Source organism: Aristolochia californica, unplaced genomic scaffold (genome assembly GCF_029961685.1).
Source record: "Aristolochia californica isolate CCGP_79_NKW_82.1479 unplaced genomic scaffold, dmAriCali1.0.hap1 SCAF_3, whole genome shotgun sequence".
In the NCBI taxonomy this organism is placed as follows: domain Eukaryota; kingdom Viridiplantae; phylum Streptophyta; class Magnoliopsida; order Piperales; family Aristolochiaceae; genus Aristolochia; species Aristolochia californica.
Genome location: NW_027181992.1, coordinates 6,894,300 through 6,914,535, shown reverse-complemented (window position 1 = coordinate 6,914,535; position 20,236 = coordinate 6,894,300). Strand labels below are relative to the sequence as shown.

Below are 20,236 nucleotides of genomic sequence, written 5' to 3'. Positions count from 1 at the left end.
CCTTCCATTCGTTCAATCACTAGAAGCCAGCAACGCTTATTCGAAGTCAGAGCTACTCTCTCTCTCTCTCTCTATAAAAGAAAAGAGAACAGAGAGCGGGGGAGGGGAAGGGGCAGCAGATGAGAGATCCCCCACCCTCCCTACGTTGTGCAATGGGAAAAGATCAATAAGTGATATATGCAAAGGATTTTGCTCGGTAGGAGTAAGATTCCTTATATAAGGTTAGGTGTCATGGGAATACAGCTGCTCGTACATATGCGCCCCCTGGGAGCTCAAGCGCGGTTCAGCACACGCACATGAAGAACATATTTGAGCTAACATGCAGACAGGAAACTCCAGACAGCACGCATGCACCAGCGGACAACACCAGAGGAGGGACCATGAATGCAATACCAGCACATGAGCAGGACAGCATGCACACATAGGGCAAGAGGTCAGTACCATGAGGGACAATTATGCAAGCAGAGCACCAAGGAGGCATTGGAGCTTATCTTGCCCCTATGAAGTTTAAATTCAAGATGCAGGATCACAAATGAAAATTTTTCCATGAAGATGTCATTAAACAGCAACACAGACCAAGAAGCTCAGAGGACAATGAAGTACAACATGTGCAGCAGTTTCCTTCAACGAGAGAACAAGAAAACCTCTGCAATGAAGCTGAGTTGATCACATGAGGATTTTCTCTCTAACAAGTAGCAATGCACTCAAATAAATTTAAATGACTATTGAGAGACCGAGAAGCGTTCAAGAAAATGCCCCCAAAAAGAAAAAAGAAGCTTCCAAGAAAGAGCAACTGCTAAACTGTTTTCATTTTTAAATGGAACAGCTGCTACTGCTGAACCGATAGTGCTTTAAATTTCCAATGTAAGTCAATTTCCCAAAAAAAACACGACTGCAGTTTCTCATGTTTAACTTACAAGCATATTTGATAGTTATTAGGAGGGAAAACAGGAGATTTATATACATTACACTTTTTTTTTAAATGATGCATTGAAACTATTAAAATAATAGGGTAGTACAAAACAAACCTAGGAAAAAGGGCCTTCCTCCACAACAAGGTGTTGGAGTGAAATGCCCGCCTTAGCCTGAATGTCTACCAAATGATTGACAAAACGAGGAATGTGTTTCCAAATACAATTCAAATGGGAAATTAAATTACAAATTCTGAGTACATATCCCAATGACGCCACAGAGGTCTGATGGAGGTTGCACACCCATTTAGATACACACTTAACCATCAAAAACAAGGTCTTTACCTTGACACAATTTTCTCCTCTCATTCTCATTTTTCAATTTCACATTCTTCCTCCTTTTCATTTCTTGGTTTGTAAAGGTATTGTTTTTCTCAAAAAAAAAAGGTGTAGTTCTGTCAAATAAAAAAGGCAAAGACAGGCCAGCAACAAGCCAGAAGCCATTCACCCCATTATTACTGTTTTGCTTAAAGATTTGTCAATTATTATCATGATTGCCATTGTTTTTTTTTTAAATGATGCTGAATTTTATTGTGAGAACTCAAACGAGCAGATTACAAGAGGGGAAGTCTTCCCAAACAATGAAAGATTGTTGAGAGATTCCGAATTTTTACAATTTATCAGCCAAAGAATTGGTTAATCTAGGAACGAGGTTCCAATTACAATGACTGGATGACACAATGTCAGCAATACGATCAATGATTGGCCAGTGGCGCCAAGGAAGGGAGTTATCTTTTGAACACCAGCTGATGACAGTCTTTGAGTCGCCTTCAATAATCAGTTTGCCATGAAGACGTTATTTAAAGATTTGGAGGCCGAATAGAAGAGCACTCACTTCAGCAGTATTTGAATCAGCAATACCTACTGACCCTGCATAGGATAGAATAGGGTCTCCACTACTGTCTCTGAAAACACTACCAGCTCTAGCCGGCCCAGGACAGCCTAAAGTACTGCCATCAAAATTGAGTTTGGTGCAGTCGTAAGGGGGAGAATCCCAGGTGGCCATAACCGGATTCCTACAGGGGCCCGCCATGTGCGCGATCAAACCCCAATTTTCCCGAAGGGAGACGCCCGATAAAGAAGCAAACTCCTTCGATGTAACCAACTCAAGATAAGGCCCACTGCCTGAGAAGCTATATTATCCGGGGTGCTAGCCTTGGAGTTGAATCTCCGGTTGTTTCGCTTGAGCCATATGCACCACGGGACATGCAATCATGATCACCATTGTTACTGTTATTATAATTGTGATTGTTGTATTTGACTTTTTTTCAGGGTGATCCTTCCACTGTCAAGTCTTCATTTTCAAGATTTTTGCTTCCTGTTTGGCAACATAAGCACTGTAATGATGAATTAATCATTTATTACAAGATTTTAACGTTAGTTGGAACACGTATTTGGATCAGCTAATCATCTTTTTGATGGTTTAGCAAAATTTGGGGTATGGGCCTTGTATGACTCCATTCTCCTTGGGGATTGACCCTTTTGTTCTTTGGCTATGTTAACGAAATTACACCATATTTCAAAAAGAAAAAAAATAGTAACAATGTAAAAATAAAAATCACCTGTTTAGTTCGGGGCCGAAATCCAAACACAATTATTCTCATGTCTTTACCTGAAAAGGCAACAACAAACAAATGAACTAGAAGCAATGATGAATGTACATGTCAAAGAAAATTTTTAATAATGAAAAAAAAAGAGTTTTGTGTTTATAGGAATTGAAATACTGATTAGCACATTTTTTAGAATGGTGAGAATTTCATTATAAAAATACCAATTAGCTTTTCATCTTAAAATGAAGAACTGTTTTGTTTTTTGAAAATGTTGAGTTCCCTGCTTCTTTAAAATTCTCAACATTTTCACACACAAAAAAAAGTTCTTTAAACTCAAAAAAATGTTTGGGCCTGAACTAAAAGAAACACAAATTTAGCAATACCATTAATAGCAAATAAGCACTTAACATAAACCGTCTATTGTTTGTTTGCATCTTACTTTAGCCACTTTTTTATGTGATTTTTTGTCACGGACAAATTTTCTTCCCCATGCCTTGGACAAGCAAAAGCATCACAAGACATCATCCACTGAACCCGAGACACTTTTTACAGGTCAAGGTTCTCAGAATTAAAGATACAACAAATGAGTAGAAAATAAGATTGTGGATTGGACATTAGGCTCAATGGCCATGTGGAGGAGGGAAGGACTTGTAGTGTGAAGTCTTGGATCGACATCTCACTGAGGAAAAAGTTGTGTGTGTGAAGAGAAAACAAGGTTGTAAGGGGAAAAAAAGTTAGAAAACGAGGTTGATTTTTTTCTGCTAATACCCATATACCTTACTTGTTAATACACGAAACAACAAACAAACAAAATGAATTCATAGAAATGGAACAGCAAAGAAAGGAAAATCACAGCCCACACATAAGCATTGCATTCACCAATCAAGTAAATTGAGTGCAAAAAAGAAAACATTATAGGGTTAGAAGATTATCCAGTAGTAACAAGAACATACCAATAACCTGGAGAAGTCTACGTGGTGGAGTCTTATCAAACTGACGAATAGTTGGCTGAACCTTCATGGCCTACAATTCAAATTCAGCATAAGTACCAAAACATCATTTTCCCTTACTTGAAGACGTATCTTACATGCAGTAAAACAGAGAAACAATTAAAAGCACTCACTTGTTTGCTGAACTTCTCAATGGTTGCTAGTGGTATAGTGCCTAAAGGAATAATGTTTCTTGATCGTTCACTCTGTAAAATAGAAGACAAAAGATTTCCCAGGTCATAATGACAAGAAACTTCTATTTGTACATATTTACCATCAAAGCATTGTAAGAAATAAAAAAAAAGTGATATTCCAACTAGGTGTTAAAACAATGGAATTATTTACAGCTACAAATTATTATGCCAAAAATAAATAAACAAATTAGTAAGTAGATAGGAACATAGTCAAATATCTAATTTTCACTAGATTTTTTTTATGCCTAAATTAATTTTAAAACTTCAGTTGGAACAAGGAGGATGACGATGAGCGACGGAGGGGATAGGGCAACTCGGAGAGCCGCTGGCACCTCACAAGGAAGTTGATGGCCAGCAACTCAGATGATGATCCGGTGATGGTTTCTACAGGAAAGGGGATCGATAGGGTGGAAGATGAATGGTGGAGATGTTCGTCGATTCAAGAAGGGTGAAGCTAGTTCGGGGGTTCCTTGCCCTGATGTCTCGGTTCGGGGTTGCGTGAGGGGAAAGGAGGTTTCTTTCGATGGACAGCAGCACAGCGACAGCTACAGAGGAACCAGTCTGGATGAAGAAAGCGATGAAAGTGGTTGGAAGATAATTCAAGCTAGGAAAACTAACATAAGAGCAAGAAATGGGTCATCGAAAACGTCGTTTAGATTTGATGACTCAACTTTATTGATCAATCGCACTCAGGATCGCACAGGACCTTTGATTCAAATCACCATCTACAACACTTGGGAACGAGCTCTCGTTTCCATCCTAACGACTGAATGTTCAACTTTCCTCAGATAGTTTGACACTATTATCTCTGATGGAGGACGCAGAACACGGCCCAAGGAGTTTCAAATTGGATAGAACTTTCCATTTTTTTGTCTTCTGCTACCAAGAACGATGGGAATGTAAAATAGTTCAAAGCCATGGAGAGCTGGTAATGGCTAGGGTTTATATCCTAGAACAGGCGGTATCCTTTGGTTGGTCGGCATTTCGAGCGGCACTCAAGGACTATATTCCAGCCGATCAGAGCCTCCAGGCAGCATAGTCTCCAACTAATCAGCAGGTGACCATATCCCGACCAGAGCACTTTTCGCCATTATCAATCCATGTGCCCATTCCAAACATTGCTCCATCACCTCCCAACCCCACCCTAAATACCATTTCTTCACCGTCATCTTTGTCCCTGGAGGTCTTTCTCCCCCCAACTCCTTGTCGCATGGGAGATTACTTCGTGCTAATGACGCATTGGCCACCATGATCGACCCCAATTGAAACTCCACTAGCCTTGCAAGCTGGTTCAGTGCTCAACTACAACTAGGATATCTTCCAAAGGTCTCATACCTTGGGCCTTTAGTATGTCTAATCTCCTTCCTCTCCAGCAACGACAAAGCCACCACTCTGAATACCCTATCCTGCTATCAAGCGCCTCTTGCCAGATTCAATGATTGGGACCCATCGACTCCTATCACCCAGTATGGACAATGGATTTCGATTTGGGGCATCCTGGTCAAACTCTGGTCGAATGACACTCTTCTTCAAATTGCAACTTCATTTGGAAGGCTTCTCTTTCAGGGGTCGGAATCTGCCACGCTGACTCGCAGGGACGTGGCAAGATTGCTTGCCATCCCGAGGCAACAATGGACAGGGTTCTATTATCTCATGCTTTCGGTTGGCAAGGAAAGTTTTAGGACAAAGGTTGTCTATGATGATTCACTATCAATGGCGTCGACCACCGACAGGGGGAACGGAGTCCCTTACTGCAGTATTTCTCCCCGCTGACTCAAACTGACTGAATCATTGTCAAACCGAGTCATGTCCCTCAACCTGGTGTCTAGCCACCTAACCCCACGCCTAAGACCTCTAGCCTTGTCACTGACATTAATTTTCTGTCAGATCCACCCTTCCCCCTCACCTTCAATGAGTCAAGCCTCCCACCACAACCTACCACCACTACTCCCCCTCGCAGACCCTCATCAACTCCACCTCTCCTTCCTGACCCCCTAGTACTTCAACCTTCTCCTTTCCTACGTACATTAATCACTCCCTTCAGCCCAATACTGGACAGCACCACTCTTCACAACTGCCAACCCCCAACCACGCAGAAACTCTCCCTTTAGACATGTGGTTCCCTCAGCTCCCCGCCCCCCCCCCCCCCTTGAAGTGCCCTCCCAGACACTTCCCGCAACCCCATAAACACCCCCCTTGGCTCAAGCACTCATCACCCCTCATCCAGTCCATGTCCTCCCACCGAAATGCCCACACCGCCCTCCTCTCCAGCTCAACCTCACCCTGATCAAGATCTTTCGGACTCGGAGTCTACCACGGCAACATTTACTCAACATGCTACTATAGTTCCCAGCACGAGTCATCCAGGGAGATCGTCCACCCCTACTCTGGCCACCTATCAAAGGCGTCGTCGAGCTCCTGCTCAAGCATCCGTACAAGGGGAATCAATTGGTCGTCAATCTTGTTAGCCTAACCGCTCCCCAGAGCACACTCAACTTTCTCCTCTGGATGCTTGTTCAGACCAGTTTATTGCCACCCTTCAGTCAAAGAGACACCATTACGATGATGATACATGGCAACGTATGATGAATCTTGCCAGACTTATGGGAGTTGTCTACAAAGGTTATCTGCCTAGTGATGAGAGTATAGGAGTTCATAAACCGCCCCACTGCAACATTTACTCAACAGGCTACTACAGTCCCCAGCGCAAGTCAGCTGGGGAGATCGTCCACCCCTACTCTGGCCACCTATCACAGGCATAGTCGAGCTCCTGCTCAGGCATCCCTACAAGGGGAATCAATTGGCCGTCAATCTTGTCAACCTGACCGCTCCCCAAAGCACACTCAACTTCCTCCTATGGATGCTCGTTCAAACCAGTTTATTGTCGCCCTTAAGTCAGAGAGGCACCATTACAATGATGATACATGACATATGATGAATCTTGCTAGACTTATGGGAGTCGTCTACAAAGGCTATCTGCCTGGTGATGAGAGTACAGGAGTTCGTAAACCGCCACAGAAATGATTGTGGTTTCTTGGAACGTTCGAGGAGTTTGCCTACGAAGCACGTTGTTATTAGTTGTTTTCTCGCTTCCTCTAAGCCCTCAATTGTTATCCTCCAAGAAACGATGTGTCAAAATATGATTGCCTCCACTGCTCATGAAATTTGGCCTTGTCCTACTTTGGATTGGCGTGCCATCGATGTGGTAGGCCACACTGGTGGTCTGGTTGCCCTCTGGAATTCCAGCAATGTGGACCTTCTTGACCTCTGCCTTGGCCAGTTCTCTATTGGGCTGCAGTTTCGTAACTGTTGCTCGGGAGGTATCTGGGGGCTGGCTGGATTCAACGGCCCTACCAGATATCATCAACGCAGTTCCTTTTGGGAGGAGCTACACGATCGATCTTCTCCAACTCTGGTCAGTGCCTTGGCTAATTGTGAGGGATTTCAATGCAATCAGATTACATGAATTGAAGGATTGGGACATCAAATTCAGCATGATTTGCAGTGGGCAGAATCCATCCCACCTCTTTCGTCGAATACACCAAAGAGGAGAGATATTCGGCAAAAATGTTGAATAGCAGCAGGGATAGAGGATCACCTTGTCAGATGCCTCGGGATCCCTTGAAGAAACCACAAACAGTGCCATTGATGAGTGTGGAGTAGGTGGCAGAGAATACACAATTGTTGATCCAAGAGCGCCATTTCTGGCCAAAACCCAGTCTGTTTAGGAAGTCGTAAAGGAGCTTCCAATTCACCCTATCAAAGGCCTTCTCGAAATCTAATTTAAGAGCAAAGCGAGGGAGCGGGAGCTTCAATGTCTTAAAAAAGTGAAGTTCATGGCTAGTCATAGCTAAATCCAGAATATTGCATCCCTTGATGAAGGCGCATTGCCCATGGTGAATGACAAGGGGAAGCACTGCCTTAAGATGATTGGCGAGAAGGTGAGCAAGGATTTTGTAGGTACTAGTGGTGAGGCTAATAGGACAAAAATCTGAGGGTTGATCCACATTGGTCTTCTTTGGAATGAGGGCTATGAAAGATGCCCCAATACTTTTGTATGTTATGCCTCGGTGCTAGAAGTCATGAACAATGGCAATGGCATCTTCACTGATAATGGGCCAGCATCGTGATAAAATTCCCCGTTATAACCATATGGTCCGGGAGCACGATCATGAGGGAGTCAAGAGGGTGGCCTTTTCAATCTCACAGGTAGAGAAAGGAAGCTCAATTAGACTGGCAACAGTAGGTGGGATTTTTGAAAGATAAATGTTCTGAATGTAGGGTCGGGATGGGCAACCATCAGTGTATAAACCCGCAAAAAATGCTCACCAAGGAGTTAGTAATGGAGGGTCACTTCACCATTCACACACAGCTAGGTAATTCGATTGGCTCGACGCCTAGCAGAAGTCACAGCGTGGAAAAAAATTGTGTTAAGAGTCACCCTTTGAGAGCCACTAAAAGCGAGCACGTTGTTTCCAACAAATGAGCTCATTGTGAGCGAAAGTTTGAAGTTGGTTTTGAATTAAAAATCTTTGAAATAGTTCATGGGGGGAGAGACACCTAAGTTCTTCTGTAGCATCCAAGATAGCAAGTTGATTGAGGTGAGAGTTCTTTTCAGTTGACTACTTGGACCGACGCCCCAAGGACCAGGATTTAAGGTGAGTTTAAGTTTTTGAGGGAGGGACCAACCCCTCGAACCGTTAACGACAAAGCCCTTCCAACCATCTGAGAGGATCGAATCAAAGTTGTTGTCATTGAGCCAGGAGTTGTCAAACCGAAAAGAAGGGCCCCATCTCCCAAAGTGGGTGTCAAGTAAGATTGGCCAATGGTCTGAAATTGTGCGCACGAAAACTTTACCAGTCACGTTTTCATAGAGACGCAGCCAATTGTCATTGGCAAAGAAGCGGTCCAATTTAGATAGGAGAGGCGGCTGGTGACCATTAGACCGGGTGAATGATTTTCCAAAAAGTGCAATCTCTTCCAATTCGCAGCATCCAATGAAATCAGCAAAGTGCCGCATGGAGGTTGATATTCGGTGGGCTGGCAGGGCTCTCATGACAAAAGCGGATGGCATTAAAATCGCCGGCAAGGAGGAGGGGGAGCGGCCAATGTTGGCAGAAGATGAGGAGATCGTCCCAGAATAGTTGCTTGTCTCGATACTTTTTTTTTTAAGAAAGTGACGATTTTATTAAACCAAGAAGCAACAAAAACAAGACTAAGAAGAACTCCCCCTTACAAGAAGGGCATGGAGAGAGGCTCCTTGTTTAGCAAAATCATCTACAATAGAATTTGCAGATCTGGGCACATGGGACCAAATACAGGTAAGGTAGGGAAAAATGTCTAAAACGGAATAGTAAACATCCAAATGACACCACAACGGAGAAGAGGGCGAACGAAACCATCCAACAATCACCCCAAAGTCTCCCTCAATGTGGAGCGGATCGGATAAGTGCTCACGGAAGATGATGAAGCCTCTGAGGCGGGCCTGAAGCTTGGCAGCAGTGGAGTCAAAAATGCCTATAGGTCCAGAATAGGACATTAGCTAGTTGCCACCCGAATCGTGGAAGACACTACCATAACCCACCATGCCAGGATTGTCGAGAGAATTGCCATCAAAATTCAGCTTGATGAAACCCGGATAAGGGGTTTGCCACTCCTACATAGCTGGCATGGCGGGTTATGAGGCAGAGGTGCTCGGTACTTTGTTTGGCCGTAAAATCCAATGAGGCACCATACGCTTCCAAAATCCCAGGATGGCCAGAGGTCCCGAACTGTGGTGATGGACAGTGACGAAATTTTGGTTTCCTAAAGAATGACAATGCTGGCTTTGGAGGATGAGAAGAGATTTTGAATGGCTGCTCGACATCTGGCAAAGCCAATTCTGTGTGTATTCCAGAATACAATAACCACTTATCATGCTTCTTTTGGACTTCAGAAAGGCGTTGATCGCTAGGTAGAGGGCCAGAATAGACTACCCCCATCAATTTGGCCAATTCCATCATCTAGTCCCAAGTTTCAACATCGAACTTATGCTTCTCAGATTGGAGCGCTTCAACAAAACGATGGGAGTGCTCACCAAGTTCCAGAAAGATGAAGCCCCCTTGTTTCCAGGTTCCTGGGGTAGTAGTTCTGGACGCTAGGTTCTCCTTGCAGAAGTTGCCTCAGTTGAGCTCGATTTCAATGCTGGTAAGTGGCAATGAGAAGGGGGGATAAATTTTGTTGTCGGGGAGGTTGGCTTTGAATTTCGGTGCTCGATTCAGAATCGGAGGGGCATTGGTAATTTGTAACCTGATGGGGAGCAGATGGAGGTGGGGTGTCCATAATAGGAAGGAAAGTCGTTGGGGTGGTTTCGTTATGGTGATCGAAAGATATAGGAAGGGAAGCGGGCTTCAAAGAGAGGTAGGCCCAAAATCGAGTTTAGTTCCAAATTTAGGCACATGTTAGGGGGCAAGGATGGGTTGGCAGGTTGTGTTTGATTGGGTAATTGATGGGGGTTGTTGGGCCAAGCAGTGAAGTGTCTTTTTCCGGGGATAGGAGGGTACGTGAACCTTGATGATGGATGTCAAGGTCACGGGTGGGATAAGGCTGACAAGGAGTGTTCTGTTTTGTCTGGGTATCAGGCGGGGTGACAATTCTTGTTAGAAGGTATAGAAAAGTTTGGGTGTCATTGAAGTAATTATTCTATGATCTTTGTCTCTTATTCACTTCTACTAGGGTAAAGGGTACACTTGTAATTTTTGCATTATTGGCATCTATAAATAAAGCTTAAGGAGGGTTAGGACACAAGTCCACATCCCTAATTCTCCTCTCCTTCTCTCTTCAGCGTGCTCTATCCTCTCCCTCCTTCTGTCAACCATCATGTCTCCTCTCTCTTCTCTTCCTCTCCTCTTCTCCTTCTTCCTTCTCTCTTCCATTGCCTTAAGTTGAAAACCTTAATAGTATAGAATCCTGAAATCAACAGTTTGTCTGAGTTGCAGAGGGAAGTAGGTGGTTGTTGCTGCCAGGTGTGATGGGGATTGGGAACAGGGCTCACTCACCAAGGGATGACACCCCAATTGGCATTTGGACTTCGTGAGTTGGTGGTCAGACACTGTGGTTGGTGAGTCAGCTCACCAAAAATGTGCAGGGGCTCATCTTTGAACCAGAAATCCACCATGTCATCGAAGGATATGCTGATCCAGAACCTGGCATTGTCGATGATGATGCATAGGAATTGATGGTCACAACAAAGACAATGAGGATTGATGAGAAAACATACCTCATCCAAACGGTGCATGTGTTCCATGTCTCAGTCCAGGGAGATGAGCATTCCAAAGACAACAGCGATGCTAGTGAAGACTCTACATTGCCAAAGCTCTACGGGAAGGCCACAGATGGATATCTATTGTCCGAAAGAGCTGGAGGGGACCAAGGGGAGCCATTCACCGATGTCTGTGATGCCCGAGTTGGGGCATGGAGAGAGTGATAGTGTTGAGGATTTGTCTGAGCTTGTGCAGAGATGAAGTAGACAACGGTGAGAATCGAGGTGTGACATATGTGGTATGTAGTTGAGTTGGAGTCAGGAAGTGAATCATCTGATAATGGTGTGCTTGTTGGTGTGGGGGGCAGTGGCAACGACGATAGATCGCCCAAGTGCTGACCAACCATCAAAAAGAGTACTTGAGGGAAGGGAAATTGTAGCATTAGATTGCGCCAGCCCGAGTTTGGGAGCAGCCGGTTGTGCAGGAGGAACAAGGGGTACTGTTTGTTGTCTCAGAGGAGGTAATGACTGGGAGTTCGAAGAGGATGGTGGTGACAGAGAGGTTGAAGGGGGGTTGCCATTTTCTATAATTATATAACTTCCAAGTATCAATACAAAAACCATAGTATCGGTATTTGAATTACTCAAATGAATAAGATGTTCAATACCTTCGTGAGATAACTTTTTCCCTCTCATACAGGTTTTAATAAAGACACAACCGTGAAGACTTTTACTGGAAACTTCCCCGACTCTATCCTTATCAGAAGGGTAGGACTCTAGCATAGCTGGGGGAAAAAATCAACTCTAATGTTATGTTTGTGTAACTTACCACAAAAAGTAGTCGAAAATTGGTGACTAACAAGGTACCTGCATCATCCGTATTAACAAGCACAACACCATAGCCCTGGAAAGAAAATTCAACGGTAAAAGAATATGTCAGCGGAACACTCCTAATAAATCCTTTTCATGTTAAGTATAATCCACCGTAACATTAATAAATATTGATATCAAAACATGGTAGAAGCAGAGCATGCTTTCTGTAGTGGGTTCCCTTTCTTGGCGATAGAGTTTACCAAAATTTGGTAAAATTCCACTTCATATCCAGAAATTTAAAAAAAAGAAGAATAGTAAAATGTAGATAAGAACCTAACAGCAACTTTCATCTCTTCTGCTCCTGCCCGTTACATAAAAAATTCGCTTTTTAACTATTTGAGTCATTAACGTTCCTTCGTAATATCTAGTTGAAGGGATTAAAGAGACGGGATGAAATTCTCTTAAAAGAAATAGAAATTTAAAACCTACCTCAACGATCACTTCCTCCTTTTCCAACAACAAATCCATCATACCATGAGAAACAGACCCTCCAACATGCTGCACCAATTACAAAAAAGAGAAAGGAAAAAACAACCAACCAGAGATTGAGAGAAAGACAACGTTCGGAAACACCAGCCAAGAGGAAATTTTGAGCAAAACAAGGGAACCCGACAATGGCTAACCTCGACCTTGGTCCACTCGATGGCGTCCCAGCTCCCGGCCCCCTCCATTCTCAAGTCACCCTCTATCGGAATTCGAGAAAGCAACGGCGATGAGAAGCGGAGAAACGTTAAAGGACATGCATCGAGTCTAGACACCTCGGCCGCCGTTCTCGGCTCCCCCACCTGATGCGCGCCTCCGTGCTCAAGGACTCTTATATGAGACCAGCCTAGGAGGCTCTGTTCCACAGAGGCCCAGACCGCACTGACGAATGTTGGGTTAGATGCATTATGTGGCCTTACAAGTGCACGTGCGGAGCAGGTGGTGTCAGAGGATAGTCATCCAACGGGCGCCCGGCGGCGCCTTTCCCGGTTTACTCTGTCGGTATAGTTCGTCTCGAGCGTATAACAATGTAACGAGAAGCTTTCGTTTTTTACTCGATACACTTTAAAACGAAAAAAAAAATAGTCCACAATTAAGTGGAATGAATTCCCCCATATTACCTAGTTTATTAGACAAATGGGTTAGTAAACAAACTAAAAATTTAATCTTTATCTTCATCTCATGCATCTATATGATCTTCATCTTCTAAATGGGTACTAGTGTGGACAAGTTCATGTTCGAAATCTTCGAAATAGGGTATCAGTGTAGACAAGTTCATCTTCATCTTCGAAATTTAAAATCATTTATTTTATTAATTATAAAATGATTTAATTAAACCAAGTGTTTGAGTTAACAATATTTTAATTACCACTATTAAATCACTAATACAATAGAGTAATTAACAAATAAATATAATTAATGAATAAAAAAGTATTATATTAATAACATAAGATAGGTTTTTTACATGGTATTAATTAATAATATATTTTCACAAAATTAAAAGTGATTAATTAATCAAATACATACTTTAATTATATTGTATTTACCAAAAACTTAAATATGAAGTTTAATATAGTAATAAAATTGATATAGTACTGGGTTGCATCAAGCACTGAACTGATGCCACATTAATTTTTTCCTAACTTAGGAAAATCAAAATTTCCAACAGTGGACAAGTTTATGTTTGAAATCTTCGTAATAGGGTGTTAGTGTAGACAGTTTCGTCTTCGTCTTCATCTTCGAAATCGAAATGGGAAAATCGAACGAAATCGAAAGGTATTTTGGGGGAAAAGATAATAGCCAGAGAGAGAAGGGAGTGGGAGGCTGAAAGTGAGATGAGAGGGAAGAAAGCGAGGTCAAGAGGGATAAGAGAGAAAAAAAAGCTAGAGAGAAAAACAGAGAGCGAATACGAAAGAAGAGAGGGAGGCATGGAGATGAGAGGGGGTGCAAGAGAGAGGGCGAGTCCGAGAGAATACCGAGAGACGGAGGCCGGAGACGAGAGTCCGAGATAAGAGAGGAAGTAGCGACAACAGGAGTGCAGGGAGACGAGAGAGGGGGTGTGGGAGAGAGGGAGGAAAAAAGGGAACTAAGGACGCGCGAGAGAGGGGGAAAAAAAAAAACCAAGCCACGCGCGTCCTTCATCTCGAAGAAGATAAAAAATGGTCTTCAATGAGATGAATGATTTTAAAACGTGGAGATGAAGGACCGCTTCATCCCTAACATCTAGATGAAATGTCATATGCGCTCCACTAATAACTTCAACTGATGAAGGGCGTTATGCGGTTGATCTTCATCTTGGACTTCAAGTCGACTAACCCCCCCTTAGTGTATAATGAATTACTCTTCAAGTGAATTATGTCACTTCATTCTCTCGGGCAAAAATCGGAGAATTTGGATTCACACCTATTTTGTGAATCAACCAATTGAAGCGTGTGTTGCTCCTGCCCCCTCGGAATCCTTCGGCCAATTTTTTTTTTCTCTTTTTCCCTCCCTCCCTCTCGTCCTCCATCGCAGAGTACGGCTCGGCTGCTCCTCCCCCCCCCCCCCCCCCTGCATCCCTCTTGCCCTCCCTCTACTCTCCCTCTTGACCTCCGTCGCAAAGCACGGGAGGCTGTCGCCGTTGCCCGCTGCCTTGTCGCTAAGGAAGATGATGCGCGCCGTGAGGAAAACGATGGTTTAATTTTTCCTAAGTGTTCATTAAAATAATATTTTATATTTTTTATTTATAAAATAATTATTTTATTTATTTAATATATTTATTTTATAATTATTATATTAAATTAGTGATTTAACAGTCATAATTAAAATATTTTTAAAATAAATATTTGATAAATTATTTTAGTTTATTATCCCATTGCTATAATTAATTAAACCAATGGTTTTAAATTTTGTGACAATATATTAGTAATTAATAGTACATAAAAATTATGTTATTGATAAATATATATTTATTTATTATATTTTTTTATTATTGTATTAAATTAGTGGTTTTTAATGCTACAACATATCTTATGTTATTAAAAATAAATTATTTATTTATTACATTCGCTTATATATATTGTTTATTTATTTATTTATTTTTAATAATTTATTCTGGTCACACGTAATTATTGTATTAATTTATAATAAAATATAATCATTAAGTAATATAATATAGTTTTTCATTAATTAGGATATTAATATATTATAATACTACACGTTAAATCACTTATAAGTGTAGTAACCATGTTTATTTTGGTTAATTATTTGTTTAGATATATGTTCTATTTAAGTATATTATAAAATATTACTTATTCTCTTATTTATATCATACTTTTCATTTGGGGGCACTAACACTGAAATTTGTTTTCCAATGCACTTGAACTAGTCTACACTAACACCCAAGGATGAGTTGAATTTAAATCAATTAATTTAAGTTAAATTAAATTATTCACTTCAATTCAAGTTCAGTGTGGACTAAACTTAGCTCTTTCCTTGCCTGTGTTAACTAACTGCACCTAGCAATCTCACAAGTAAAAATTCTTATTGTTGCCATGATAACATATGTGGTAGCTCGTGTTGCTACTGTATAAAAAAGAAAGAGTTCTTTCCTTCTCTCGCCAAACGGTCTTTTCACTATCACAAAGGAGGTGAGGCTCCACCTTTATCCACCTTCCCCTCTCCCACCAACAAAGAGGGTGGTGAGGGTCAAGGCAGGGAAGGACGGCTCTCGTCTCTCTCTTCTTGTCTCTGTCTTTCTCTCCGCACTATGAGTAGGAAAGCAACATAGGGTAGATAGAGACTCGTCCTTTCTATTATTAACTTGACTTTTTTTAATTTTTTCGACAATAAGGAAGGTGAGAGAAGAAGGAAACTTGTTTGTAATAATAAAAATAAATAAATTTTTTTTATCTAGCATGCTTCATAAGCATATACATCACTACAAAATTAAACCTGTGACATGTAGGTGCATTAAGCAGTACTATTTTTTTACTTCTTGTGTACTTTATGCTAGAAAAAAAAGATAAAGAACTATTTTATCTTAGGTTATTTATTAACAAGAACCCTAATTTCAAATGTGGTTGTCTAGAATTTCAATACAACATTGTAATTCAAATCTAACAGACATTATTTGTAAGTTTTAAAAATTAACTATTAAATTTTCTTTTTATCAATTATTTTATTTATTTAATGGAAGCTTGCTTCCCTTGTGTGTGAGGGAGAAAGTAAGAAAGGGAACAAAGGGGCCCCTTCACATTTTCATGTAATGAGGGAGTCACGTCATTTGTGAGAGTTTTTTTGTCTAGAGATACCCATGAACTTATGCACAAAATTAGAGAAATTGGTTGTTTTCGCTAGTTTTGTTACTGAGCCCTCTCCTTGCAAGAGACATGGCCAATTCGGGGTAAATGACCCCCTTGCTCTTTTTTAGTAGTCGTGGTCAGTAGGGGTGGCATCGAACCGAGCCAGTTCGCGAGTGGCTTGAGTTCAACTTGGTTTGATTCTATTGATTTGGATCTCGAACCAAGTTCGTTAACGGGCTCGGGAGTCGGGAGCGGGAGCTGGAGTGAGGGGGGGAAAATTCTTCCTTCCCTCGTCACCGCCGCGCGCTCCCCGTCTGTTGCTGTGACCACCTTCATCGCTATTGACAACTGCTCAACGGCCGCCTTCGCCGCTGCTTCCGTTGCAGCCGTTATCCCCAACGACAAGTCCTCGCCGATGCCACTAGACCCCCTTCCCTCCACGTCATCTCGACTGAAAACCAGAGACCTAAGTTACCCCCCTGTGGGCAAAGACATCGTACGAGATCATAAGCAAGTTGAAAAAAACTCTTTCTCGATACTATTTCTCAAGTTTTTTCAGAAAAAACATATTGGTAACATTTTGGAACTGCTGCTGTATAAATCCATGCTCCGAAGAAAAAATGAAAATGGGCATACGATTAAGTCATCTAAAACCATTTTTCTTAAACTTTTTTTCTCTCCATAATCTGGTTTTCTAGTCCTTGAATCAGAACGATTTGATTGAGTACAAATGGACAAAACTAGCGTTGCTTTTCAAAGGAATGTTTTTGTGTTTGATTATTGAATAAAGTTTATACATAATTATGCAGCTTTTATTAAATAATTTATGCATAGTTAATATACAGAGGTTATGTCCAATTTTAAATAGAGGTTATGCCTAATTTTATGTGAAATGTATGCATAATTATATATACAATTTATTTGTCTAGTATTTTATGCAAAGTTTTAAATGTAGGTTGGAGCTCGAACTCAGTAAAAATTATTGGGCTCGAGACTAGGCTCGGCTCGAGCTGGAGTTTGAAATATTTAAATTAAGCTCGGCTAAAACATAGGCAGGTTCGGGCTCAGCTCGGCTCGATGCCATCCCTAGTGGTCACATTTGTCTACAGAGGCCCTCACGTGTACGCACGCGGATAATTTTGTGGGCCTCACGTGTAGGTATGTGGATAATTTGGGTGAAATGCCCACATTCGAGTACTTGCTCTGAAAAAGAGAGAGAGAGACTCATTGAGAGAAAACAAGAGGAAGAATAGGTTATGGACTTATATCCAAAACCTCCCCCTGAAGCTCTATTTATAAATGAATAAATATAAATATTATAATTATGCCCTTCACCCTAGTACGAGTGAAGAAGAGACAATAAACATAAACTAATTACATTAGTGTCACTCTAATTACATCATATCTTCCAACACCTTCTAACCCTCAAACTCACCATTCTGATGTAAGTTATTCGACTAGTTTTTACAATAGTAGGTTTGGTGGCTTAACTTTGGAAGAAACATGTTCGGAAGTATTACAATTCATGGCCATTCTGCTATTATGCCTCAGCACTCCTAATTTAAAATTTTTAAAATTTTCTTTTGTGTCTATACCTCTAAATCTGGACAAAATGGTTGAAATGTAACATCGTCTGTTTGATTTGAACAAAACCACTAGTCTTAGCTATCTGCCCAATGGCTTGGATTGTAGTTATTTTCCTGCAGTTTTTGTGACAGTGGTCAATAATTGGAAGATTATATCTTAAATATTTCCTATAGTCTCTTTACACGATCTGTCCCATTCAAGTTCTTCAAATTGTTGATCCAGCAGGGCCTATCCATGTGCTGTTAGTACTCTTATTTTATTTTTTTTAATTTTTTAAAACTACTCTAGGTTCTTTTAGAGACTCTACTATAAGTTTTCTGCAAATGACTCAGATTCTTAATAGCTTGAGCGTAAATACCATTTTTGTAGGTTGAGAGTTCCATGCTTCCTAATGATACATAACATGCTACAACAGGTCAGCATATATCTTTCTTTTTTTTCTTTTTATTTTCAGAAACTGCAAATGAGAAGGAATGATATGCTTTCTCAAGGTCTGATATGTCTTAATATCTTTCAGTTATTTATTACAGGAAACTGGAGCAATAGTGAGGTGGGAGAGGACATGGACATGGGAGGTGGCTACATTCCTCCCGAGGGTTCAGAAGCAACAGTTTCTTATCATTTTATTTTGATAGTTTACTTGGAGAAAAATCTTACCCCATCAGCAATTGTGGATTTCATATATCAATGTACATGTATTTCAACTGAGGTCTTCATATGCCCCTGCTTATTATGGGAACCATATGCTAGGGGAATTGTCCTATTAGAGAGTCAAGAGAAACTTTGGAAGTAATTTGAATTTTTACATGATCCTAACCAACTCGTTCTTTCCATGAATGGAAGGTATACATTGAGCTTTTATGTCCAGTTTCCCTGCAATGGAAGCATTAGAGTTTAGCATTATTTAAGCCATAATGGTTATGCTTCAGTCTGGTTCTAATTATATTTTGCTCTTTGCAGATTTTTTTCTAATTCTCCTGTCTTTCACTGAGTTTTGCTACTATGATATCTTGCATCTTCTGTGATGTTAAAGCTTATCTAAGGAACTGCTAATAAGGTTGATCATTTAGGATTTCATGCTTTGGGAGGAAATAACTCAATCTAAGTTTCTACTATTGTTTCTACCCTACATCTGCTTTTATGATGATCAAGCTTAGGATACTTGTAGTTATTCTTCTGTCTACTATTTTTCATAACCCACTGGAAGAAGTCTTATGGGATGCATAACTATAATTGTTGTTATAAGAAGTCTTATGAGATTCCATTGAAACGATTAGGACATATTGCTAAAAACGTGTTGAGATATTTCAAGGTGGGCATGGAATCTCCAATTAACAGGTTTATATAATTGAAGAGTGAAAGCAGAAAAGTTTTGGAAAGCAAAGCAGTGTCTTTCATCTTATTCTCCAGGTAGTTGTTGGACGATTATTTCTTGATAATGCTCATCTTTTGCAGACCAATGGTGACTGAAAAGAAATGGGGATCTGGAACATTTGATATCACTTTTGGTGGATTAAGGTCAAAGGTAGAGGTGAGTTATCAGTGTATCCCTGTGTCTCTTTTTATATCTCTTTTTTGTTATTATATTTATTTATTGCAGATCCCCATGTATTTATGGTAAGGAGAAGAGTGAAGAAGGAAAATAAAAAGGGAAAATAATGGTAGAAGAAAGACTAAAAGAATGAAGCAGAATACCATTTTTATCTAAATTTGTCTACTTAATCTGTTTCAATTCTTAATTGTTAATGTTAAACCATTTTGTGCTGACAGAAGAAGAAAAGTTGGGTTTAGTTTTGCTTGGCATGAGTTGACAGTGGTTTGTTTCCATTTTCGTGTCATCATCTGCTTTGTAACTGCAGAAGGTCCAGTATGGGAAGGGAAATGATCACGTTCAGAAACTGAAGGTTGTGCACAGGGGAAGTAAAAGAGTACGAGAGAGGTCTGCAGCTAAGAAAATTATTCCAGTCTCCCCTGTTCCGAACATTTCTATATTTATTTTTTAGTCAAACTTGAGGCTTGGATTCTTTTGCATTTCTTTGTTTTTTGGTTGGATGCAGGCGTAAGCGAGCCGATACCCAATACTTTGCTTATGCAATTAGTTAAGGTTTGAAGTAAGAACCCAAAAAAGTTAAATTTGCTGCTACAAGATTAGCATTTGATGTTGTCTTCCCCAAACTGACAAAATCTATAATCGAACAGGGCAAAGAATTAAGGCCAAGTGGCTGGAGCTGGACCGTCCACATGACAGTTTAAATCGCGTTTAAATTGTTGTGGGCCCACGATCAAAAGAATATGCTTCCGCGTTCCGAATCGGAACCGGGGAGCCGATATTTTTCCGCTCTGTGGAAGCTTGGAAAAGCGAGTACGAAAGGCGCGCGCCATTCATACCTGATCTCAACTTCACGTGGGGGCAGTGGAAAGACAAGGAGAAAGGAGCGGGTGAAAAGGCGTGGGCCCACTGTTGGGTTCGAGTTAGTAAAATAATGTAACCGATATGTCTCCGCCATTTCTCATTACTTATCACTCATTCCCTGCTTGGGCTTCCCCATGCACTGGCAGCTCCCTGC

The 20,236-nt window shown here is 41.0% G+C and overlaps 1 protein-coding gene across 1 annotated transcript in view; it reads right to left on the bottom strand.

The window, feature by feature from the left end:
* Positions 1 to 12,584, bottom strand: part of LOC137958815 (phosphatidylinositol-3-phosphatase myotubularin-1-like) — a 35,985-nt gene extending 23,401 nt beyond the window's left edge. The window contains exons 1-6 of the mRNA XM_068805965.1: positions 12,441 to 12,584; positions 12,247 to 12,315; positions 11,774 to 11,848; positions 3,645 to 3,716; positions 3,475 to 3,544; positions 2,534 to 2,583 (exon numbers count right to left, since the gene is read on the bottom strand). Coding sequence (XP_068662066.1) covers positions 2,534 to 2,583; positions 3,475 to 3,544; positions 3,645 to 3,716; positions 11,774 to 11,848; positions 12,247 to 12,315; positions 12,441 to 12,488 — 384 coding nt within the window. The 5' untranslated portion in view covers positions 12,489 to 12,584. The remainder of the gene's footprint in view (positions 1 to 2,533; positions 2,584 to 3,474; positions 3,545 to 3,644; positions 3,717 to 11,773; positions 11,849 to 12,246; positions 12,316 to 12,440) is intronic.
* Between the last annotated feature and the right edge of the window lie 7,652 nt (positions 12,585 to 20,236).